General features: G+C 44.1%; 1 protein-coding gene across 3 annotated transcripts in view; it reads right to left on the bottom strand.

Annotated features, from left to right (window-relative positions):
* The window catches only part of ELOVL2 (ELOVL fatty acid elongase 2), a 99,505-nt gene that overhangs the window by 17,400 nt on the left and 54,933 nt on the right, over nucleotides 1–27,172 (bottom strand). For 2 of the 3 annotated variants that reach the window (XM_059077777.2, XM_067006774.1), the window contains exon 2: nucleotides 2,215–2,278. The exons of the other annotated variant lie outside the window; for it this stretch is intronic. In XM_059077777.2, coding sequence (XP_058933760.1) covers nucleotides 2,215–2,230 — 16 coding nt within the window. In that variant the 5' untranslated portion in view covers nucleotides 2,231–2,278. The remainder of the gene's footprint in view (nucleotides 1–2,214; nucleotides 2,279–27,172) is intronic. 3 annotated transcript variants of the gene reach the window in all.

Here is a 27,172-nt window from a genome sequence, read left to right as displayed (position 1 = left end):
CAGTCTGTGCGATTTTGCTACGACAGCCCCAGAAAGGAGCACACGTGGTTTACTTCCTTGCTTTCCGACTGCCTCAGAGGTGACGGCTCTACCTCCCAGCCCACAGTGCATGCTCCGTGAGACCCGACTACGTCTTATATTTCTACTCTGTCTCACTCGTAACTTATCGCCACTTAGTGCAGAGTTGACGGGAACAGTCGTTAAACGCCTATCAATCGACACACTGAGTCAGGCGCGTTTAGCTAATACAGCGCCTGAGGCTGGCATTTTCTGTGGTCCCAGCCCTGTAAATGTCTGCCGCCATTGTGCCGCCGTTGCTGGGGAAGACCATAATGGTTCCAACCAAAAGATGGGAGCAGATACTTCTATCATTTATTATCTTTGGGGCTTGAGATGTTAGCTCTGCCTCTGGGTCACGTATTTGCCTAGAACCATCTCCCTTGATGGTACCCACGTGGGGTAGGTAAAGTCAGAAAAGGCTTGGGGACACCTGTGGGTTTAGCAGGGGGCCTGCCAGACAATTTAAGTTTGGGCCACCCCTCAAAGGGGAAGTGGGCGCTTGATGGCCTGGAGGCTAGAGGTCACCTGATCCAGCTGTCAACTGTCAATCTCACAACCTCCTTGCTACAAAGGAAACTCCCACAAAAATGACCACTGCTGAGCAAACAACTACAATCCTATCCTTAATTAATCCCCGTCCACAGGAATAGTAATCCCAGGTCACAGCGACCTTACCAATGGCAAAGTGCAGTGTGACCTTGGCTCAGAGACACTGATGGCTCTAGTGCAAATGTCACGTAGAAAGCCGGTCACCCAGAAGCCCCGCATGCCTGTTAGAGCATCACGCCCTCGACACTACCTGCTACAGCGGTACGTACAGCAGAGAACACATCAAATAAAGCAGGTCACGAGCTACAGGTCCCACCCTGCCTGGAGGATCAGCACAAGGATAAAATGGAAAAAACAAAACAAGACGAAAACCAAAGGCAATGTGAAAAAATATACATATATTTTAAAGCTCTGTACCATCGGTATCATTTCACTAAAACTATATAAATAGTCATTCACACGGGATAATTTATGGAGCCTGTGGAAACTGGAGAGTGGTCTAAATCATCTCTATGAGATTCTGTCTAAAGCTTTTGAGAAACAGGAAAACCTCATTTCCCTCCTCCTCCCGACCAATAATGCTGAGAACTTGCAGATTTTCCAGCTTTGTGAACCAGCACGGCTCAAGGGAAACAAAACATGCCGTTGAAAATTATTCATTTATTTGCAAAATATAGTGTCTCATAGGTTCCTAGAACTGTAATACACCCTGGAGATAAGAGTCACGGATCCTGCCCTCGTGGGAGAAAGGGCTATTAATAAAGCATCTGAAGGAAGTAAACAGAGGCTGAACTACAGCATAATGAGAGGCTTTCGATCTGCCACTCTTGAGGGCAAACCTCTGCCATCCTGGTCAGGGAAAGCCTATCGGAGAAGGTCACGCTCAAGCCGGCACCTGACGTATGAGGAGGAGCTGACCACACTGGCGAGGGGAGGACTTAGCGGGAGGGACGGCATATGAGCGACTTTTACACGTCGAGGAAATAAGAGGCGTCTAGAGCAGCGCTGGTGTCGCAGAGGCGGCTGCGGCTGCACAGCACAGGACCGTGCGGTCCACGATGAGGGGCTGGGCTTTCATCCTGAGGACGCCGGAAGATGCTGCTGAGTGTTAAGCTAGAGGACCGCGTGCCATGACTTAGGCTTCTAAAGTATTACTGCAGCTGACGCCTGATAGGTGATGAGAAAGGGGCAGACGCATCGGGACGCCCTGCAGCGGTCCGAGCGACCGGTGATGGAGGAAAAACGTCGGGACACGCTCAGATGGCTGAGCTGCGGGGCCCGGCCTCGTGGCCCCCTGGGCAGGTGAGGCCCACACAGCTCTAGAGGGAGTCGGCCAGGGCAGGTAAGGGCGCAAGGACTGCGTGTGACGGCGCGCGTGGGCGAGTGGGAGGAGGACGGGCGGCGGCAGGCTTGGAAGGAAAGGTACGGCGGCCGTGGCGGCCAGAGGCGAGGGGCACACCGCACGCTGTTCGGAGGACGTTGAAGGTGAGGGCGGGTAAGTCCCCCCACGCCAAGTACCATTTTCAGGACACCAGAAATGACACCATCCTCTTCTCTAACTAAACCGTGTTCCTTCCACGTTAAGTTCTCAAGCAGCTCACTCACCCCGAGGTCCAAACATACTGTCCAAAAAGGCATTGATTTCATCATCAAAGGCCTTTAGATGCTCCTGAAAAGACAAAGAAAAAAATGACTTAAGTGGGTGTTTCTGGAATCTCTCAAAATGAACCACGGCCAACGACATGAGGTTGACAGACTCTCCAAGGGTCCTGGCCTTGAGGACTTTTGACTGCAGAGACTTCAGGAAAGTGGACCAGGAAATGCAGCCTCACCTTCACAAGCCTGTAGAGATTTGGAAGGAAACAATTCCTCTTTCATTGTCTTAGGCAAGAGGAGTCTGGGAAGACAGGTTTGGTACCTTTAGACACTGAAGGGTTACTGACCATCCCATTTCCCTTGAGGGTGCTTTTAGAGGCGTAAGATTTTCCAGAAGCAACTTCTATTGCTGCAATTAACAGGGGTTGTGTGCAAGCAATAGGGGAAGTCTACACCTGCATCACATAATTATTAAATGAAAAGTCAGCTGAATTGTATTTCACAAAGCTGAATGTAAAGCCATAAAGACGACGTTTTTCAAGTAAGGAAATTAAGCACTATAGCTATTTTTTCCATTACCTTTATGTTTTGTTTGTTTTCCAAACATTTTCAGTACATTGGCATCTATTTAACATAGGTAGGTAGGTAGCATCACTAGGGCGTCCCAGATTAACTACCCCCACTTTAATTGGATTCAGGTTGGGATTGGACAGTTTCTGCTAAGAATCTTAACGCTGATAAACGGGCTGCTGGCTCTTGACTTGGCCCCCCTTCACGCTGGTCTGACATCATACCTCTCAAAATACCTGCTCAGGTGTTCCCTACCCCTGCTGCTAAGGTCTGCAGCACCTCCCTCAAGCAAAGGTAGGAAAAGATGGATCACTGCACGGTGCTCTTTGGAAGGGGTTCTGTGAGGAGGATTTTGGGCGAGTGGACCGGTCCCTGACTACGTGTGAGTTTCCTAGACGGCCCTCAGGAAGTTTGTACAGAACATTCTCCATAATCGATAGCTGGAGTGCAGTCAAAAGCATCTTACTCTCAAAGAAAACACAGGTGCAGAAGAGGAGACTCAAGTCCCTGCCATCTGTAAAGAAGATGTGCACGTTTGGCGCCTGGCACGTACAGTCTCTGCATCTGTCCCTTATTCACGTCACTGATCCGAAGAGAAATGTCAAGGAAACTGAGGTCTCTGGGAACCTTAGGAAGCTTGGGAAGGAGGATAACGACAAAAGCCTAGCATTTATTAGCACCCACGACTTGCTGACCAGAGTATTAGGACCTTTATTATTTCGTCATATTTCTATGAAAAGTATCTGGGCTAAACCAAGTTTGGGAGGTTTTAAACAGTGTCTTTACCTTTGGTTTCCATAATGGACACATCTTGGGAGGCCTCCAGATTGGAGAAAGGTCAACTACCTGACATCTCAGTGTGACAGAATTTTATTTGTGTTGCCGTTAGAAGAGGGCAGATCTGTCCAGAGGCCTCTCATTCCTGAGCAAAGGATGTTAACCTCACTGACATTCCCACTCTCATGACAGACACCAATAAAATCTGCATTGCCACATCTACCCACAACATTTAAACTTTTCCAATTTGTTTGCTCGGGTTCAAAATCCATCTTCTTCCAACATCTGTCGAGCTAAGAAAACTCTAAAGGTCACAAAAGCTCATATTATTTCTATTATCTTGCAGAAATTTAGTCACAGTGGAGAAAAACAGAAACAAAAGAAAAGTTAAGAGGGGAAGACATGAAGAGAAAATAAGAGAATGAAAGATGAATACGAATGAATTCTTTCAGTCATTAATTTACTGATTCATTAACTGATTTTCTGAACATTACTATGTACCAGCACCGTGTTAGATGCTGAAACATGAAGTCAAGTGAGGCATGGTCCTTATCTTCAGATAGGGTAACAGAAAAGTAATCAGTAATTACGGACCAGTTTTCTAAGGAGGTTGAGAGGGGTTAATGGGGACGTGCTGTAAGAAGGGAGAGAAAGGAAGTATTATTCAGCCATAAAAAGAAGGAAATTCTGCTATTTGCGACAATGAGTATGGACCTTGAGGGCATTAAGCTAAGTGAATAAATAAGTAAGAGAAAAACAAATACTGTATGCTCTCACTTATGTATGGACTTTAAAAGAAACAAAACAAAAACACCAAACTCATAGATACAGAGAACAGATCGGTGGTTCCCAGGAGTAGGGGCTGGGGGATAGGAGAAACGGGTGAAGGGGGTCAAAAGGTACAAATTCAGTTATAAAAAAAATTAAGTCAGGGGGATGCAATGTGCAGCATGGTGACTACAGATGATAACACTGTATTGCATTTTTTTTTTTTTTGCAGTACGCAGGCCTCTCACCGCTGTGGCCTCTCCCGTTGCGGGGCACAGGCTCTGGATGCGCAGGCTCAGCGGCCATGGCTCACGGGCCCAGCCGCTCCGCGGCACGTGGGATCTTCCCGGACCGGGGCACGAACCCGCGTCCCCCGCATCGGCAGGCGGACCCTCAACCACTGCGCCACCAGGGAAGCCCTGTATTGCATATTTGAAAGTTGCTAAGAGAGTAGATCTTAAAAGTTCTCATCACAAGCAACAAATTTTAACTGTGAGGTGACGGACACTAACTAGACTTATTGCGGTGCTCATATACAAACAGCAAATCACTATACTGTACACCTGAAACAAAAGAAAAGACGGGAGATTTCATGCAAATCTCTCATAAAAAGAGAAGCCTTCCAGGAAGAGCTGCTGCTTTGCTGAGTTTTGAAAGACTCCAGGACGTCGTCTAGATGGAGAAGGAGGGAAGGATCAGCCAATATACGGAGACACGACTCACCTGGGAATGCTTATGGCCAGGGTCTCTAGTGACCCATCTGACAGAAATAAACCCAAGGCTGGGAAGGTCAGAAACCTGAAAACAGTTACCTCTTTGGTTCTGGGTTATGTAACACAGTTAGTGAGGATGCAGTCTAAAAAGACAATGATGAGAGGACATCAGAGTAACAAATCAGAGTTCACCCTGGGTCAGTATAAGGTAAGAGAAAGGACAGAGTTGGGGTAGCGTCAGCCAACTAAGGATGAACTGTTAGCCAAGGAGCAGAGCAGAGCGTGGGTAACAAGCTCCCAGCTGTACACTGGGTCCTACGTATGGTAAACGCTGAAGCGTGCTGGACACTCTCTCAGGTGACCCCTACGAGCTGAGAAAAACCAACTACCAGCAGCACTTCATTCATTCAACCCACATTTCGGAACAGCTATTATGCACATAATAGTTAGTCAGACACATGAAGAAAAAAGGGATAGAGTGCTTGCCTCGAGAGCTTACAGGCAAACTGGTAAGTGAGACACGGAGAAGGGCAGACACCCGACGGCTGAGGAGGAGGAGGAGATACACAGAGCGGCCACAGTGACGGAAGACACCACGCGAGTGAGGGCCTGAGGTGGGTGTTTAAAGACGGTGAGAATTTGGATTAGGAGAGAGGAATAGTTCCGCCCTGAGATCTGGGCAAGACGGCTGCTGCCCTGCACCCCACACTTCAGAGGGCACCACTCTGGTCATCCTTTGGCCGTTTCCCACCCCCCCCACAGGAAAAGAATCCTCTCAGCCAGGGAAACGCCTGCCCGTGGCCACAGCTTCCCCCTCCGGACTGTGTTCCGAGTTCCCCGGGCCACAGAATTCTCTGCCAGAGAACACTGCTCTGAGCTCACATCCACAGCAGCTCGGCCCGTGTAACAAAGCCCACGTTCCACGACTGTGAGTTCAGTTTGTGCCTGTGCGTAGCGACAGCCGAGGCACGGGAAGACGGGGAGCAGGCTGGGCCTTGTTTAACGGCGTGTGTCCCTGACTGCCGACCACAGATGATGAGAGCGCAGGATGGCACAACCGCCCTGGAAGACGCTTTAGCAGTTCGGTAAAAACATAACTATCCACCCGCCGTATGCTCCAGCATATGCCACTTCCAGGCCAGCCGTAAGAAAATGAAGCCCGTGGCCGTGCAGAGACTCCTATACAAATACTCAGGGCAGGCGAGTGGGTAAACAAACCGTGATACAACCAACCACACAGGGAAACGCTACTCAGCAACATAAAGGAATGCACCACAATATGGATCAATCTCAAAATTATGACGCTGCATGAAAGCTATAGACCCCAAAACAGAACCCACGCCCTCTGTTTCCACGTACTTTCTGGCCTTGCATGTAAAACGTTATCTGTGTGAGAGAAAATCAGTGCTTGCCTGGGGACTGCAGAGGAGAGAAGCAGAATATCCTTCAAATACAAGGGTGAAATAAGGACATTTTCATACACACATAAGTGAGAGAATTTGTAGCATCAGAACTGCACCGCAAGGCATGCTCAAGATGTTCTTTAAGGAACACTCTAGAGGGAAATGGCTCCATATGGAAAGTAGCATTTACGGAAAGGAATAAAGAGCATCAGAAATGTATCTTTCTGGGCTTCCCTGGTGGCGCAGTGGTTGAGAGTCCGCCTGCCAATGCAGGGGACACGGGTTCGAGCCCCGGTCCGGGAAGATCCCACGTGCCGGGGAGCAACGAAGCCCGTGAGCCGTGGCCGCTGAGCCTGCGCTCCAGAGCCCGCGAGCCACAACTACTGAAGCCCCACGTGCCTAGAGCCCAGGCACACCGCAACGAAGAGAAGCCCCTGCTGGCAGCAACTAGAGAAAGCCCGCACACAGCAACGAAGACCCAATGCAGCCAAAAATAAATAAATTAGAAAAAGAAAATGTATCTTTCTGATCAAAGAGCCCCAGCCCAGAGCAAGCTAACCTCCACCCACCTCATCACGTCCACTGCAACTGCCATCACCTCCCACACCCTGCGTATCTCAGCCCAGAAGCAGTGCTGTGACCACCCAGCGATGGCCTGCGTGCGTCTGCTCCTTGTTCTACTGCCAGAAGGAACACCCCTTGGAGGTAGCGGGGACCCATCAGAGGCAGACCCACTGGGCTGACTTCTTGTGGAAAGGTGAGATGGTTTTCCCGGCCACGGGACATGCATCTCTCAGCACAGGTGGACTGGGTCACCACGCACGCCTGCCTCTGCTACCATTTTCTGAGAGTACCTGCGACACAGGAGGGCCGCGAGGGGCACACCTAATTTTTGGCCACCACGGTGACGACTGAGACTCAACATAAATCAGGGGCATCTCAAACAGGAGGCCACTTCCGGGTCTGTTCTTGAAGGTGTGAACTGATTGCTGCGGGGACCGCCTCAGCCTGAATACCCTGACAGCTCAGACTTTCCTCTGCAAAGGCCACCTTGCAATCATCGGATGAGAATTGCTATCACCATGACGCAGGGCCGTTCTACAGAAGCCGAGGCGGGAAGCAAGGCAGAAACAAACCTGCCGCCAGAGCTCTGCCTGTGTGTCCTCTGGTCTCTAAGTGCTCTCTGAACCAGATGCTGCGTTTCTCTCTTCCTTTCCTTCTCCCCCCGTCCTTTCCTTCTTCATGTTCCTTGTCCTCTTCTCACCTTCCCTCCCTCCCTCCCCTCCCCTTCTTCCTCTTTCCTCCCTCCTTCACTCATTCCTTCTTCACATTCTTTCAGTGTTGTTTTAGGCAGTTATGGTTTTTAGTATTTATCACGGGCATTACGTTGTATAAAAATCCAATGATTCTTGGGCTTTCCTGGCAGTGCAGTGGTTGAGAGTCTGCCTGCCGATGCAGGGGACACGGGTTCGTGCCCCAGTCCGGGAAGATCCCACATGCCGCGGAGCCGTGGCCACCGAGCCTGCGCGTCCGAAGCCTGTGCTCCGCCACAACGGGAGAGGCCACAGCAGTGAGACGCAAGGGTACCACAAAAAAAAAAAAAAAAAAAAAAAAAAAAAAAAAAAAAATCCAATGATTCTAGCTCTTGGGTTGGTCCTATTTTGTTGATGTAGTTTAACACAACATTTTAAGGAAACTTATTCAGTCAGAAAAGTTACCTATTTTCCATGACCAACCCCTTTCCTCACTGCTTTTTTAAATGAGCAAAAGCCATTAAGATTATGAAACAGGGGCTTCCCTGGTGGCGCAGTGGTTGAGAATCTGCCTGCTAATGCAGGGGACACAGGTTCGAGCCCTGGCCTGGGAGGATCCCACATGCCGCGGAGCGGCTGGGCCCGTGAGCCACAACTACTGAGCCTGCGCCTCTGGAGCCCGTGCTCCGCAACAAGAGAGGCCGTGATAGTGAGAGGCCCGCGCACCACGGTGAAGAGTGGCCTCCGCTCGCCGCAACTAGAGAGCCCTCGCACAGAAATGAAGACCCAACGCAGCCAAAAATAAATAAATAAATAAACTCCTACCCCCAACATCTTAAAAAAAAAAGAAAGAAAAAGAAAACCAAAAGTAAACTTTAAAAAAAGATTATGAAACAGACTGTTAAGTTGGAAGAAGACACAGTACCCAAATCTTTACATTTAAAAAAAAATATTTCAGAGAAAACGAAATCTGAAGTGTTCCATGACAGCAGGTCAGGAAACGGGATCTGACAGCTCAGGTTCACTAGACACGACTGAACATCTCAGGGGCGAGGGACAGACTAGGGCCCCATCCCACAGTGAGGCCTCTCTCCTGTTCCCCGGACTCAGGACGGCTGTCAAACACCGAAACCCCTTTTGCAGGCCCCTGAGGGACTGCTCCCAGCCAGTCGCCCACGTGTTTGAAGAATGGAAATGTGTTCACATTTGTGAACGATTCTGGGAGGTCTGGAGGACGGCTAAAAGCAGACGTGATAAAATCCTCGCCTTTCATGCAGCTGAGCTCCCACGATGTCACTCACGCATATTTTACACTGACCCCCCCAAACTGCCCTGGAGAGGCCCCCCCACTCAAACCTACCTTCCCCTACCACAGCCTGGAGGGAGCAGCTGACTGGTAGGCTGAGGGGAGGCATAAGGTAGGGAACTCTTATTCGCTTACGGGAACTCCAAATCGTTATAAAAATTACTTCATAGAGCAAATCATGAGACTGCAGCTAAGTCAGATGATGCAGAGTCTGTGGGAACATCTGTAGTTTGACTGCCACATAGTAAGGCAGATATAAATGAACTCATGACCACACGGTGAGTAATAATAATAGCTCCTGTTTTTCAAACACTTAATATATGCCAGGTACTTGATGTATATTAGCTAAAATTTTCACACTAGCCATGCAAGTTAGGTATTTCCCTTAATTTACAGAGGTGAAAACAGACTGAGTTCAAGAGTGGACCTGGGGACTTCCCTGGTGGCTCAGTGGTTAAGACTCCACTCCGCCTGCCAATGCAGGGGACACGGGTTCAAGCCCTGGCCCGAGAGGATCCCACATGCTGCAGAGCAGCTAAGCCCATGCGCCATAACTACTGAGCCTGCGCCCTAGAGCCCGCATGCCTAGAGCCCGTGCTGCACAACAAGAGAAGCCACTGCGATGAGAAGCCCGCACACCGCAACAAAGAGTAACCCCCGCTCGCCGCAACTAGAGAAAGCCCGCGCGCAGCAACCAAGATCCAACGCAGCCAAAATCAATATATATATATATTAAAAAAAAAAAAAAAGAGTGGATCTGTTGTGTTTAACTTGAACTAAGTTTGGTAACAACTGATCAGTGTTTTCACACCATTAGGGGGAAAGGTGTCTGAGCTGGGACCGATGGGCTCTGTGGAGCTCACGCCGCTTCTTGTGCTGGGACATATTTCAGGACACCAAGCTGATGAAGAAAGCAGGGGTTGATGGTATTTGCATCCTGGGTAATAACCCTGAGGCTGTAGGCAGTTTCACTCAATTAAGGAGATAAAAGGCCTTTAGAACAGAAAATCTTGCTGCAGTTTTGTTTATGGGCCATTTCACCCCACACGGCTCTTCCTCATTTCATTCAGTGTCCTGTCAAATGGCGATTCCTTCCATGTTCCCCTAATTACTGAAGAGGAGGAAAGCCCCTGCTTTGTGGCATCCTGATCTGTCTTCATCCCGTCACCGGCTCTGTATTTTTTCTTTATAACACTCAGCATTATACCAACGTTCACTGGCTGGTTTCTGTCTGGGTCCCTCCACCCAAACATAAGCTCCAACAGGCCATTTTATCCCAATTCCAAGAACAATGTCTGGCACCTCATAGGCACTTGATGCTTAATGAACGTGTTGACAAAACTCTCATCCTTCTAAACCTTCACAGCACTCACCCGATACTTATTTCATATCACTTCGCATTCTTAGCTACATTTTTGTATATACAATCTGGTTTCCAGTATATTTTGAAAGATCCTTAACACTTGGTATATCACCAGGGTCTACTAGACCGAATTTTATTCTTTGAGGTTTTTTTTTCCCCAGAAGATTCTTTCTTCCAAAAACCAAAAAATTTGTATATTTTTAAAGTAGAATAAAACTCATTCTATTTTGCAATTAAAATACGAGTTCAATGGACTCCTATAAATCTAAGGTACACTGTGGATCTTAGTGATTTTATTTTTTCTGTATCTCAAAACACTTGCTATTTAATCATCCTAGGAATTATCTCACAAATGCGCAATCATTTCAATCTGTGCTAAAAAAAATATGAAAATGTAAGAATGATAGAATTGCCGAGAAGGACAATGCAGCAGTCACATAAGCCATCCTTCATTTTCACTCTACCTGAAGTATTGCATCACTCTTTAAGAGGGTATAAAAAGAAGTTTGGAGACATTTTCATAGCTTTTTAAAGCTTTCATTGACCACAACTGAAAGTTGTCATATGCTCTTAAGCTCTGGTGATCACGGGGATCACCTGGGGTTCTTGTGCAAGTGCTGGTTTTCATTCAGCCGGCCTCGGACGGGGCCTGAGAGTCTGCATTCCTACCCAGCTCCCAGCTGTGCACGCAACCACGCTTGGATTGGAATGACTTAGACCACTGTCTCTTGAAATTTGTTTCAATTATAATCAAAGGCACATAAAAAAAATCAATACCTTATCATGAAAAAACCAAGTTCTTGCTTACTTTCTACAAAGGTAACCAAGTATTTTATTGCATATTCTATCTACTCTATGAAATTCAACCTTGCTGTATACTAGTTATGTCACCATGCATTTCACAGGCACTTTAGTAATTAACTGTCTCCACAAACCCATTAGGCAGTATCCACACTGTACAAACAGAAACAATCACTGGTTTGGTTGTATTTTTCCTTATATTTGCTATACCTGAATACAGTTTTCTGAAAGTAGCCTACTAGGGGAAGAATGCAGAGAGACCGATGACCTCTCTTGATCAGGACATTATATTTCTATTAAAGTCTCAGAAAACTGCATTCACACATCACATCAGTTAGTCATTGTCAACATCACCAGGGACTTCTCATGTTAATTGCTGTCAAATTCAAGCTTTACCCATTCTACATTTATACAACTGAATTTTTTTTTTTTTTTTTTACTTAATGGAATTTTAGACCTTTATCCCTTTTGAATTTATCTTCATTTTCAGCCCCACCTTTGTACTCTGATAAGATTATCTAAACTCCTAAATAAATATTTTCCCTTTGGTTTAGTCATTTTTAAAATGTCGGCACCTACCAATAAAGATGTTAAAAAAAAAAAAAAGTCGGCACCTTTATTCACATTAGTAATTAAAAGAAGTGGCATAGTCTGGGTGTTATGGACTGAATGTTTGTGTCTCTCATATTTACATGTTAAAGCCTTTACCCCCAATGTGATGGTATTTATCGATAGGGCCTTTGGGAGATAATTAGATTTTGATGACCTCATGAGGGTGGGTCTTTATGATAGGATTAGTGCCCTTATGAGAAAGGGACCCCAGAGAATTTCTTCTTTCTCTCCCCCAGCCCTGTGAGGGCACAAGGAGAAGGCGGCTGTCTGCAAGCCAGGAAGAGGGCCTTCACCAGAACCCAGCCACACTGGCACCTGACTTCCAACTTCACGTGACAGAACTGAGAAAATAAATTTCTACTGTTGAAGCCACCCAGTCTATGCTATTTCGTTATGACAGCTTGAGCTGACTAAGACACTGGGTAAAAGAAAGAAAAAAAATAACCTTGGAGAATGTCTTTCTATAAGCCTTAAAGAATGACTTTTTACGAGAAAAAAAAAAATCATGGCTTAAAATCATCTAAAGTATAAGCTTCACATTATCTGATTTGGTTTAGACAAATAAATACTTTAACAAACATCAATCTGCGTATGCATGTATAGGTACAAGTATATATAATGTAAATATAGGAAAAATTTTGGAAGGGCACACAAACTTAAGAATGATTATCTCTGGGGAGGAAAGGAGAATGACAAGGGTAGTGGGAGAAGGCCAGGAGAGACTGTCTTTACCCTGTATAATGTCTTAGTTTTTAATAAGGAATCATTAACAGTATATTAATTGTGTAATTAAAATATTACAATTAAAAACTAAGGGAGGGCTTCCCTGGTGGCGCAGTGGTTGAGAATCCGCCTGCTGATGCAGGGGATGTGGGTTCGTGCCCCGGTTCGGGAAGATCCCACATGCCGTGAAGCGGCTGGGCCCGTGAGCCATGGCCGCTGAGCCTGCGCGTCCGGAGCCTGTGCTCCGCAATGGGAGAGGCCACAACAGTGAGAGGCCCGCGTACCGCAAAAAAAAAAAAAACAAAACAACAACTAAGGGAAATGTTAACAGAATGATTACAGAGGAAAGTTGTACAAGTTCCTCCGTAAGTCTAAACAAACAAACAAAAAAAACAATCACAATTCTTAATAGGTTGGTCTCTTCCTATTCCTCTGAAATAAAAGATGAAATAGATGATATCATGACATTAAATGACTAGAAATGTTACTCTGTGAAATTCTTGCCTAAGTACGTGACAAGTAACTTAAATTTTCATCAAATATGTATTTTGTATAAATACAAACGGATTAGTGATTACTGTAATCAGCCCAAGGCCAGTTTTTGAAAAGATAAAATTGACAAACCTTTAGCTAGGCTAAAGGAAAAAAAAAAGAGAGAACTCAAAATCAGAAATGAAGAGAAAAAAAGAGAGCTCAAAATCAGAAATGAAAGACAGACATTACAACTGCTACCACAGAAATACAATGGATCATGCAAGACTACTAAGAACAACTTACACCAAGAAACTGAATAACCTAAAAGAAATGGACACATTCCTAGAAACAACCAATACTGAATAACAGAAATCTGAACAGACTAGTTATGAGTGAAGAGCTTGAATCAGTAATCAAAACCCCCAAAATACAGAGAAGCCCAGGACCAGATGGTTTCACTGGTGAATACTACCAAACATTTAGAGAAGAATTAATGCCAATTGCTCTCAAACTTTTCCAAAAAATGGAGAGAATACTTCCAAACTCATTTTATGAGGCCAGCATTGTCCTGATACCAAAGCCAGATAAAGACTCTAAAAGAAGATCACAGACCAATACCCCTGATGAATATAGATGTAAAAATTCTCTATAAAATGTTAGCGGGCTTCCCTGGTGGCGCAGTGGTTGAGAATCCGCCTGCAGATGCAGGGGACACGGGTTCGTGCCCGGGTCTGGGAAGATCCCACGTGCCGCAGAGCGGCTGGGCCCGTGAGCCATGGCCGCTGGGGCTGTGCGTCCAGAGCCTGTGCTCCGCAACGGGAGAGGCCACAACAGTGAGAGGCCCGCGTACCACCAAAAAAAAAAAAAAAAAAAAAAATTAGCAAACTGAACACAACAGCACATTAAAATAATCATACATCATGATCAAGTGGGAATTGTCCCTGAGATGCAAGGATGATTCAACATATGCAAGTCAATAAATATGGTACACCACATTAATATTAGAATGAATGATAAAAATCATACAACCATCTCAATAGATGCACAACAAGCATTTGACAAAATACAACATAATTTTTAAATAAAAACACTCAACAAATTGGGTAAAGAAACATACCTCAACATAATTTAAAGGCTATATATGACAAACCCACAGCCAACATAACACTCAATGGTGAAGGGATGAAAGCTTTTCCTCTAAAATCAGGAACAAGACAAGGGTGCCCACACTCACCACTCTTATTTATTGAGCACAGTACTGGAAGTCCTAGCCAGAGCAGTAAAGCAAGAAAAATGAAAGAAAAAGGCTTCCAAATTGAAAAGGAAGAAGTCATTGTTTCCAGATGATCTGATCTTATATATAGAAAATCCTGAAGACCCACCAAAAAACTCTAGAACTAACTGATGAATTCAGTAACGTTGCAAAATAGAAAAATCAACATATGGAAAACAACTGCCTTTCTCTACACTAACTACTAAACATCTGAAAAATAAAATAATTCCATTCATTTTAGCATCAAAAATAACATACTTATGAATAAATTTAACCAGAAATGAAAGATCGGTACATTGAAAACTACAAGTCTTTGAGAAACTGAAGAAGACACAAATAAAGATACCCCATGTTCATGGATAAGAATGTTGTTAAAATGTCCATGCTTCCCCCAAAGCCATTTACAGATCCAATGCAATCCATATCAAAATTCCAATGACTTTTCTTTTTCACAGAAGTAGAAAAAAAATCCTACAACTTGTATAGAAGGACAAAAGATCCTCAATGGCTACAGCAATCCTGAGAAAGAAGATGAAAACTAGAGGCATCACATGTCCTGATTTCAAACAAAAATATAGCTACAGGGCTTCCCTGGTGGCACAGTGGTTGAGAGTCCGCCTGCCGATGCAGGGGACACGGGTTCGTGCCCCGGTCCGGGAAGATCCCACGTGCCGCGGAGCGGCTGGGCCCGTGAGCCATGGCCGCTGCGCCTGCGCGTCCGGAGCCTGTGCTCCGCAACGGGAGAGGCCACAGCAGTGAGAGGCCCGCGTACCACACACACACACACACACACACACACACACACACACACACACAAATATATAGCTACAAAGCCATCGTAATCAAAACAGTATGATACCAGCATAGAAACAGACACATAGATCAATGGAGCAGAATTGAGAACCCAGAAATAAACTTTCAGATATATGGTCAACCAACATTTGACAAGGGAGCCAATAATACTCAATGGGGAAAAGACAGTCTCTTCAATAAAGGGTGTTGGGAAAACTGAATAACCAGATGCAGGAGAGTGAAATTGGACCCCTTTCTTACACAAATCACAAAAATTAACTCAAAATGGAATAAAGATTTAAATATAAGACCCGAAACCACAAAATTCCTGAAAGAAAACACAGGGAAAAAGCTCCTTGACATTTGTCTTAGCAGTGATTTTTTTCGATATGATGCCAAAAGCACAAGCAAGAAATGCAAAAATAAGTGGGACTACATCAAACTAAAAAGCTTCTGCACAGCAAAAGAAACAATCAACAAAATAAAAAGGCAACTTACAGAAAGGGAGAAATAATTTGCAAATCATGTATCTGGTAAGGGGTTAATATCCAAAATATATAAAGAACTCATACAACTCAGGGACTTCCCTGGTGGTCCAGAGGTTAAGAATCCGCCTTCCAATGCAGGGGACGTGGGTTTGATCCCTGGTCGGGGAACTAATATGCCACATGCCACTGGGCAGCAAAGCCCATGCACCACAGCAACTACAGAGCCCACGCACTGCAATTAGAGAGAAACCCGCGCACTGCAATGAAAGATCCTACACGCCGCGACTAAGACTGGATGCAGCCATAAACAAACAAATATTAAAAAGAACTCATACAACTCAATAGTAAAAAACAAAAAAAACCCCACCTGATTAAAATATGGGCAGAGGATATGAATACACATTTTTCCAAAGAAGACATACACATGGCCAACACGTATATGAAAAGATGATCAACATCACTAATCATTAATGTGAAACCATAATGAACTATCATCTCACACCTGTTAGAATGGCTGTTGTCAACAAGACGAGAGTTAAAAAAAGTGTTGACAAGGATATGAAGAAAGGAAACCCTTGTGCACTGCTGGTGGGAATGTAAATTGGTGCAGCCACTATGGAAAAGAGTATGGAAGGTCCTCAAAAAATTCAAAATAGAACTACCATATGATCCCGGAATCCTACTTCTGGATATATATCCAAAGGAAATGAAAACAAGATCTCAAAGAAATCTGTGCCCCCATGTTCACTGCAGCATTATTTACAAAGGCCAATATATGGAAACAATCTAAGCATTCATCAATGGGTGAACAGATAAAGATGTAACAACGCACACACAGGCAGGCAGGCACACACACACACACACACACACACACACACACGAATATCAGCCATGAGAGAGAAAAAAATCCTACTGTTACAGCAACTCAGATGAACCTTGAGGATGTTAAGCTAAGTGAAATAGGCAGAGAAAGACAAATATATTGAATATAAAAAAGCTGAATCATAGAAACAGAGCAGAGTGGTAGCCACCAGGGGCTGGGAGGTGGGGGAAATTGGGAGACACTGATTAAAGGGTACAAACTTCCGGTTATAAGATTGTTAAGTTCTGAGGATTTAATTCACAGCATCGTGAATATTGTTAATACTGTATTTTTATAGTACCTGAAAGTTGCTAAGAGTGTGGATCTTAAATGTTTTCACCACAAAAAAGAAATGGCAATTATGTGATGAGATAGTGTTAGCTAATGCTACGGTGATAATTTTTTCTTTTGCCATAAATGTGTCAAATCATATTATACACTTTAAACTTACACAATGTTATATGTCAATTATATCTCAATAAAGCTGGAAAAAATAGTAATCAGCCCAACTCTCAATAGTAATTGGCAGTGTTTGGTTAAATCTTGAGTCTTATATTACATGCTCTAAGCTAACAAAATTCAACTATCTTCAAAAGATCGGTAGCTGTTCAATATTTTGCTATAGGTCTTTCAGAGATGCCTTCACAGAAGGGCACCAGAAGGTCCTTCAACTCTTCAGTTACTCCCCTCTGCTTCATCCACTAACACACACCACAGCAAGAGGTGTCTGGGTGAAGAGTGGCCGATTCCCACACTAAGAGAAGGATTTTTCTTTGATCAAAAGAAACCTACTTAGGGCTTTCTTTAATGCTTTTGGAGCCATCTGGTCTCAAAACACTGGTCAGATTACCATTTTGTTAGAAGTAAAAACAGGATTTTTTTCCCCTAGTAGGTTAAAATAATACAAAAAAAATCAAAGCCCCAAACCAAGCCAAGTCCAGTGACAACCTCATTTTTTAAAATCATTATCAGTGTTATTATTTTAATACAGTGCAAATAACACAGTACAGAACTCAGGAAGGAAAGTCCACCCTACTAGTGATCTGCACTAAGATAGCCCAGACATATACACCTGCATTTTAACCTTGATTCCTTGACATCCAATTGGATGCTGCAGGAAGAATTAGCATTGTTTGCCATAAAATCCGAGGAATTTTTTAAAATTTAATTTTATCTTTTTTTTTTTTTAATACAGCAGGTTCTTATTAGTCATCCATTTTATACACATCAGTGTATACATGTCAACCCCAATCGCCCAGTTCATCACACCACCACCCCCGCCCCCGCCACCACTTCCCCCCCTTGGTGTCCATACGATTCTTCTCTACATCTGTGTCTCAATTTCTGCCCTGCAAACCGGTTCATCTGTACCATTTTTCTAGGTTCCACATATATGTTAACATACGTTATTTGTTTTTCTTTTTCTGACTTAACTTCACTCTGTAGTACAGTCTCTAGATCCATCCACATCTCAACAAATGACCCAATTTCGTTCCTTTTTATGGCTGAGTAATATTCCATTGTATATATGCACCACATCTTCTTTATCCATTAGTCTGTCGATGGGCATTCAGGTTGCTTCCATGACCTGGCTATTGTAAATAGTGCTGCAATGAACACTGGGGTGCATGTGTCTTTTTGAATGATGGTTTTCTCTGTGTATATGCCCAGTAGTGGGATTGCTGGGGCATATGGTAATTCTATTTTTAGTTTTTTAAGGAACCTCCATACTGTTCTCCATAGCGGCAAAATCTGAGGAATTTTTTAAAAAATCAAATAACTGTTATTAAGTTCTTTAGCCAACTTGGCCAAAATTCACCTTTTTAAGCCTCCTCTCCTTCCAGATGCCTATGTGCACTCTCTGCTCCAGGCATATTTAATGATCTGAAGTTCCCCCAGTGTGTATCTCTCCATCCATCCTTCCCCGTCCCCATCACCCTGCAGGTACGTGTTCTTCCTTTTGCCTGGATGACACCTAATTGTCTCTTGGTTTTTCCTGACCACTCACCTTCTCCCAGACTGGTCAAGATCCTCTGTGTCTGGCATACACTAGGCACTCAATAAGCATTTGTGGAATGTATTTATCATATATATACATATATATATATAAATGAACGAGTTTGCCAGTATCACACCAGAAATGGGCTTGCAATCTTCAGGGGCCCACTTCTGACCTCTTTTTCCTTTGACAACATTCTTCTTTGACAGGTTTAGAGAGTTATCAGGATTATTATGGGTGAATATATACATGGCAAGTAAAGAGTGTTGGGGACTGGACTTCCTGGTGGTGCAGTGGTTAAGAATCCGCCTGCCACTGCAGGGGACATGGATTTGATCCCTGGTCTGGGAAGATCCCACATGCCACGGAGCAACTAAGCCTGTGTGCCGCAACTACTGAGCCTACACTCTAGAGCCCGTGTGCCACAACCACTGAAGCCTGTGCACCTAGAGCCTGTGCTCTGCAACAAGAGAAGCCACCGCAATGAGATGCCAGCACGCCGCAATGAAGAGTAGCCCCCGCTCACTGCAACTAGACAGAAAGCCCGTGTGCAGCAAGGAAGACCCAACGCAGCCCAAAATTAAATTAATTAATTAATTAATAATTCAAAAAAAGAATGTTGGACTTCCCTGGTGGCGCAGTGGTTTAAGAATCCACCTGCCAATGCAGCGGATGCGGGTTCGAGACCTGGTCCAGGAAGCTCCCACATGCCGCGGAGCAACTAAGCCCGTGCGCCACAACTACTGAGCCTGTGCTCTAGAGCCCGTGAGCCAGAACTACTGAAGCCCTCGAGCCACAACTATGGAAGCCCACGCGCCTAGAGCCTGTGCTCTGCGACAAGAGAAGCCACCGCAATGAGAAGCCAGCGCAAGGCAACAAAGAGTAGCCCCCGCTTGCCGCAACTAGAGAAAGCCCACACGCAGCAATGAAGACCCAACGCAGCCAAAAATAAATAAATCAATAAAATCTACGTTTAAAAAAAAAAAAAAAGGAGTGTTGGGGATTAGGAAGAGAGGAGAGAGACACTGAAAGAGCTTTGACAAAGTACCCCTGTATTTTAAAGCAGAGGGATTTTGAGACAGCAGTAACTCCAAAATTGTAGAGACCCACGACTCAGTGAAAACCACCTAGAAGTACTCTTAAATACCTTCTTCGTTCTAGATGTTTAAGAGATAAATACCAATGTTTAAAAATTACTCATTTCAATGCCGGTATACCTTGGAGACATTGTGGGTTTGGCTCCAGACCACCGCAATAAAGGGAGTAGCCCAACAAAGCAAGTCATGTGAATTTTCTGGTTTCCCAGTGCACGTGAAAGTTGTTTATGCTTTACTGTAGTATATTAAGTACGCAACAGCATTATGCCTAAACAATGTATATTCCTTAATTATAAAATATTTTATGGTAAAAAATGCTAACCATCATCTGAGCCTTCAGCAAGTCACAGTAGTAATATCAAAGATCACTGATTGGGGCTTCCCTGGTGGCGCAGTGGTTGAGAGTCCACCTGCCAGTGCAGGAAACACGGCTTCGTGCCCCGGTCTGGGAGGATCCCACATGCCGCAGAGCGGCTGGGCCCGTGAGCCATGGCCGCTGAGCCGGCGCGTCCGGAGCCTGTGCCCCGCAACGGGAGAGGCCACAGCAGTGAGAGGCCCGCGTACCGCAAAAGAAAAAAAAAAAAAAAATCACTGATCACACATCACCATAATAAATAATGAAAAAGTCTGAAATATTGTGAGAATTGCCAAAATGTGACACAGAGACATGAAATGAGCAAATACTGTTGGAAAAAATGGTGCGGATAGACTTGCTCGATGCAGCACTGCTACAAACCCTCAATAAGTAAAAATGCAGGATCTGTGAAGTACAATAAATCCAGGTCTGCCTGTAATGCATTTTAGATAGTCTTCTAGTATCTCGAGGGCGTATATGCGTTTAGTCCCCTGCTATGTTGATACGCTGTAAGGCGGTGCCGCCGGCTCACCTCTTGGCTCAGAACTCTTTGCGGACCGGTGGGGCAGTCAGTCCTCTTTGCACAAGAGCCTGGGAAGCGTATCGTGGGAGGGCACTCACCCCCCATGAGGTGCATCGGGGAGTGGTCAGATACAGACAAGGCATCTCGACAACAAAGCTCTGGACATGAGCAGTAATGCTGAGTAAAGAGTCTGTTACTTGGGATTCTTCATGGCTCAGTTCCCTGTGGGACCCAGGGAGACAGAATGCAGTGATGAGAAAGGTAACAGGATGTACTGAAATCGACATACAGTACTGGGGCTGCAAGAGAGGAACGCTTTGTGATCTCTCCCAAAGGAGCAGAAGAGACAGAAAACAACACTTGGTTATGGGCATAGGGCGAGGGCAGACAAAGTGCGGGGAACGCGAGGAGTTGGGGAAAGAACCGGTGAGACCAAGTGTGTATACACAAAGCATTGTGCGCTACCGCTCAGAGATGCATCTCGCGAGAGCAGGGCAGTCCCTGGTTAACAAAGACGTGACATAAGTATATCGGATTTGTTAAGTCACGAAAATAGATTTTAAACACTTTAAAAATAAATTCACGAACCTTAATTTGTGAATTAATTTGCTGGTTACACCGAAATTCACCAGGTTTAAGGAAACTGAAATCTGACTAAACAAATACAAATTTTTAATAATGAATATAATTATATTAGTTACCCTGCTGCCAATCATCTTGCAAGTTATGGCCTTCTCTCCAAGAATATGGACATAAAACCCAAACACATTATTTCTTTTATAATATTCTGGTCTCATGAAAAGATATTAAATAACTTGCCTTAATTTCAAGTGAATAAAATGAAATCTGCTATACAGAAAAACAAAGAGGCCATTTCACAATTAGAAAATAAAGTCATTCGGTGGTTCAGTACTGGATATGTGAGGAACCAAAAAAGCTGCCACGGTTGCGACGCAAGATATTTGTAGTGATGATTACAACTTCTATTTCCCCGTGAAGTTGTGAGTGGATACCAAACTCCTTGGAGATTTAACCCAAGGCCAGATAGCTGTATTCAGGACACCTTGGAACTGTACCAGCTTCTGAATTTGGGGACATGGGGAAGAATAAAGCTCTTTCACAATTAACAGCAGCAGTGAAAGGAGATTTTCTTTGTATGTGCTCTGGTTATCAAGTACTGACCAGAGGGGAAGCAGGTTGGCTATTCTGCATGTACAAGTGCTATCCTTTTGAATGTGAAAACAAAGGAAAGCTTTTAATGGTTTCTTGGAAAAGACATGGGCCAGATTTTATTTCTTTTTTTTTTTTGCGGTACGCGGTCCTCTCACTGCTGTGGCCTCTCCCGTTGTGGAGCACAGGCTCCGGACGTGCAGGCTCAGCGGCCACGGCTCACGGGCCCAGCCGCTCCGCGGCACGTGGGATCTTCCCGGACCAGGGCACGAACCCGTGTCCCCTGCATCGGCAGGTGGACTCTCAACCACTGCGCCACCAGGGAAGCCCTATTTCTAATTTTTAAGCAATAATCATACCTATCTATTCTACCTATTTATATATCTATATCTAATCTATTTCTATATGTTCTAAAAATATCTGCAGTATTTCAGGATATTCATGGTAATGTCAAAAGATGTGTTCTTTTACTGCTAATACTAAGAGACAATCTGAGTCACATGGATAGACTGTATTATATTTTCCTTCTTTCAAGCTATGGAACCAGCCAATACTGGGAGTTACTGAGCCATCCAGACTCTCCCAGCTGAATGAAATCCATATCACATCTTTTTCTGTTTGAAGTATATTATCGTGACAGTTAGTTGCTCCACACTTCACTGTATAAAGCCTTTTCTAAGAGGTAAAGGAAAATCATACCTTTCCCTTAACATTTTAATCCAGATGTCAAATCAAACTGAGCAGCATTAGCAGGCTCTAAGAGGAAAACACGTCACAGAAAGGCAAAAGGCAGCCTGAGCGCTGTGTGGAAAAAAAAAAAAAAAGGCCTTTTTCATGGCTACCTGACGTCTATGATGGTTAGAGAGTTTTACAAATAATTTTAGATATCTCATGTTATTTTGAGCACCTTCTGGGGTCTCACCTCAATTAATTAATCAACACTCAGTCATCAGCCCCACACGGTCTCCCAAAACACTGGGCTGATGACAAAGACAGACAACTCTAGGGGGGTGTGGAGAAAAGAGAGCTGTGACAAGTATTATCTACTTGACAGGTGACATAAAGCAGAAGACAAAATGATCTGTTACAATTACACACCATGCGTGGCAAAGCCCATTGCTTTTGCCAAGATACTGTGTCAAAATAAAGAAAATTATGTAAATCTGTCTCTGACCCCCATTTTTAAAAAATTAGCATTGCATCACACATCTTCTCACCTGGCTCTTTCTGAGCTACTGTTCTGAATACTGCTAGATGAGCACTTTTTTTTTTTTTTTTTTTTTTTTGCGGTACGCGGGCCTCTCACTGCTGTGGCCTCTCCCGTCGCGGGGCACAGGCTCCGGACGCACAGGCTCAGCGGCCACGGCTCACGGGCTCAGCCGCTCCGCGGCACGTGGGATCTTCCCGGACCGGGGCACGAACCCGCGTCCCCTGCATCGGCAGGCAGACTCTCAACCATGTGCCACCAGGGAAGCCCCTAGATGAGCACTTTTATGAAATATTACTATCCTTAATCTTACTGATGAATCATTTCTATTCAACAGAGAATAGAGAGCATTATGTAGCGTGTTTTCTCAATTTTCTAAATAACAGATGCTTCAAGCCCTCCCCCAAGGTCCCTACCCTCCATCTCTGCTCCCGACCAGACAGCCATCCCATTCTTTGCCTGTATAAGAATTCTGAAGCTACTACTGGAGATAAACATAAAACATATTAATTTATTATATAACAAAATTAATATATTTTTAGCTTCATATATGGTGCCAATGTCTGAAGTATGTCGGTCCAATGGGTAATTTGGGAATGAACTGGACAGATGGGACTGAAATCAGTGAAAGTGAAATTTGCAGCCTTTCATATTAACACTGAATAGTTTGGTAAGTTGGGTTACTTCACTCATTTTCATTCAACAATTTTTTTTAGTTTAACTTCATGCAAGCAAGGTCTTTCGAATGCTTATCTGCAGTGTAACTTTTAATAGGGTAGAAGAAACGTTTTAAAGTGAATAAATGACTATTTGAAACAATTATAAATGTATCATAAAAATGAAAATGAGGGCTTCCCTGGTGGTGCAGTGGTTGGGAGTCCGCCTGCCGATGCGGGGGACGCGGGTTCGTGCCCCGGTCCGGGGGGATCCCGCGTGCCGCGGAGCGGCTGGGCCCGTGAGCCGTGGCCGCTGCGCCTGCGCGTCCGGAGCCTGTGCTCCGCAACGGGAGAGGCCACGGCGGTGAGAGGCCCGCATACCGCAAAAAAAAAAAAAAAAAAAAAAGAAAATGAGTCAGAAGCACAACCATTTTAAGTCATATGAATGATGAGAATGTTACCAAATTTTCTTTTAGAAGTGTGTGCAATCTATTCCTTTGTCTATTAGAAACTAGTTGACATCTACAAAATAAACACACACAAAGCACACTAATTGTTATCTTCATGATCTTATTTTAAAAATATTTTCTCAGCAGAAGTCTTCACCTAGTTTTTGCCTTTCAGCACTCAAAGGTTATTTGATTTTTCCTTTTAAATACAGCTTTTTAGGCTTGTATCATTATAGAGAGTGTTAACTACTACAGCTAATGCAGCTATAGAAGGTTTACAGTGTTTTTCCCTCCCAGTCTCTAAAAGAGAAAAGATACATTCAGTAACACTAACGGGTGGTACCCCTGGGCAGTGGAAGGGCTGGGTTAGAAACATTCCGGAGTTTTATTTAGGAAGGCATTTGATGCAACGCTGTTTTCAGGAAGATTATGTGAGCACTTGCCCTTCACTAGTGATCTCACTTGATTAGTAGTTCTAGTTGTTTCTCAAGTTGTGGCCCAAGTTAGTCTCTAGAGACCGTTAGGTCTGACTGTGTGAAAATGTGTGTTGGATTTAGATAAATTAGCAAAGTTAAAGAAGGAGATGTTAGACTCTGAGTTTTGTTTGTTTGTTTTAAAAAAAGAAAGTCTGGCCAACTAACTCGTGTACTTTTCAAAAGCCCAAGGACTGAAAATGTAGCCAGCAGCAAGCAGGGCAAAAAGGTCGGATAATGCCAGCTAGGCTGGGCAGCACGTGGTAGGAAATCTTTTGTGATCCTTCTCAGTTGTGACTGGAGGGACCCGCCAACTCTTCTACATTAATCCTGGACTTGGGTTAAGTGTTATATCACAGATCTCTGGGACAGCCACCAAGAAGCTGATTTTTTAAAAAGATATTTATATTTATTTATTTATTTAGGCTGTGCCAGGTCTTAGTTGCAGCATGCATGTGGGATCTAGTTCCCTGACCAGGGATCAAACCCCAGCCCCCTGCATTGGGAGCGTGGAGTTGTACCCACTGGACCACCAGGGAAGTCCAATAAGCTGATTCTTAAATAACGAGCCTCCTTGGTTTCACCAGACAAACTAGAAACTGTGGGGAAATGGAAGCCATTTATTTTCTTCATGTTCACTGCCCCATCGCTATAAAACCCAAGTCCACCAAGACACTATCATGAAGTAGCAGCTGATAACAATCGAAGGGAAAACCTTACAACACACACACACACACACACACACACACACACACACACACACACACACACTCATTTGCCACTTTCTCTCTTCCCTTTGAAGGACTCAAGTGAGGAGTAGTCTGATTATCACCTAATTGTTCATTCTCGTTTGCTATTCCTTCAATCTCTGGAATTTCCTAATAGAGGAGTCACCTAAATATGTTCACAGAGAAAGCTATTTAACTCCATGACAGCGACAGTTATTTTAGCTTAGGATAAAATCTTTTAGAATAAAACATATTCATGTTAAACCCATATGCATAACTTGCATGCACTTAGCAGCATGCCAGAATGTAGGATGAACTCAATGTTATATATGTATTAATTAAAGGTCCTATTTAACAAAAATGGGCTTTTCCAATTCCATGGGATCTCCTACAGGAGATGCCCATACATTTACTCACATAGTAAAGATTATTGTTTCACTATAAAGTCAGTAATTGTCATAATGAGGCAGAAAACACTAGAATACGAATTAAGAGACCCAGGTTCTTGCTTTGACTCTGGCACCAACAAGTACTGTGGCCTTGAACCTCATTTACATAATACAGGAAAAAAAAAATCCCTTTTTTTTTTTTTTTTTTTTTTGCGGTACGCTGGCCTCTTACTGCCGTGGCCTCTCCCGTTGCGCAGCACAGGCTGCGGACGCGCAGGCCCAGCGGCCAAGGCTCACGGGCCCAGCCGCTCCGCGGCACGTGGGATCTTCCCGGAAAGGGGCACGAACCCGCGTCCCCTGCATCGGCAGGCGGACCCTCAACCACGGCACCACCAGGGAAGCCCAAAATCCCTTCTTATGATGACAGAATTAGCTGCTATCATTCACCTGGAAACAAGGATTTTATAAGACAAGGAGTCATGGAACATGGATAGCCTAAAATATCCAATTACATTTTAGAATCAGTAAAGTATACCTTTGCAGTAAGTCCAATATGATCACTGGATTAATGATACGAAATTTTGTCTTTGGCTACACTCAACCCAGAAATAACAGGATTTACTGCCAGTTCATAAACTGTAGCCTGATTTCTTCATATGAACTTTAACATAACTATATGGAATATTAGTATTATTATATCTAACAGAGTATTATTATATCTAACAGAGTAACTATCTGACTCTACAGAGTAACCATCTTTAGGTTAATATTTGAAAATATTTGAAAAGTTTTGATGTAAGTACTTCTTCATTTCTTAAGCTTAGCCTTCTATGTTTTATGAAAAATAACTTTAAAAACGTATTAAAGATTAACACGTTTCTTTATAAGGATTCCTTTCCTACCACATAGTACTATAAAGCCCTAAGAATTAGCTCTACACAGTCCAGACTTTGTTATGACCAGAAACATAGAAAGGAAACACATAGAATGATTTTTTAAACCTGAGATGAATCAAGGAGCAGTTTACTGGCTCTCAATATCAGTCATAGACATCTAATTCAACTTCCCACCCAAAGCTGGAAATAATTGCTTTCCACAATAATTCTGATAGAAATCCACACACCTTACTGGAAAAACTCTGACTTCTCACTATTTGCAAGGTAGCACAGTCTATTTTTTAAATGTTTCTCATTTTTAGGAAACCATTCCTTATTTGGGGTTAAAAATCTTTCTCCATTCAACGGCTACCCGTCAATCCTAGTTCTTTCCTCTAAAATCACATACAAGTAGTACCATTTTTCTTTTCTATAAGAGCCTTTTATAGAAATTAACATTTTTTAAAATAAATTTATTTTATTTATTTATTTTTGGCTGCGTTGGGTCTTCATTGCTGCACGCGGGCTCTCTCTAGTTGGGGAGAGCAGGGGCTACTCTTCATTGCAGCACGCGGGCTTTTCACTGAGGTGGCTTCTCTTGTTGTGGAGCAGGGGCTCTAGGTGCGCAGGCCTCAGTAGTTGTGGAGCGCAGAGGCTCAGCAGTTGTGACGCATGGTCCTTAGCTGCTCTGCGGCATGTGGGATCTTCCCGGACCAGGGGTGGAGCCGGTGTCCCCTGCATTGGCAGGTGGATTCTTAACCACTCTGCCACCAGGGAAGTCCTGAGAGCCCTTTAGATATTTGACATTTCACACCAAGCCTTCACTTTTCCTAAGCAGCCTCAGTAAATTCACCTTCTCCCACTCTCC

This window comes from Kogia breviceps, chromosome 10 (genome assembly GCF_026419965.1).
Source record: "Kogia breviceps isolate mKogBre1 chromosome 10, mKogBre1 haplotype 1, whole genome shotgun sequence".
NCBI lineage: Eukaryota > Metazoa > Chordata > Mammalia > Artiodactyla > Physeteridae > Kogia > Kogia breviceps.
Note: the sequence above shows the minus strand (reverse complement) of the source record. Positions and strands in the feature narration are given on the sequence as shown.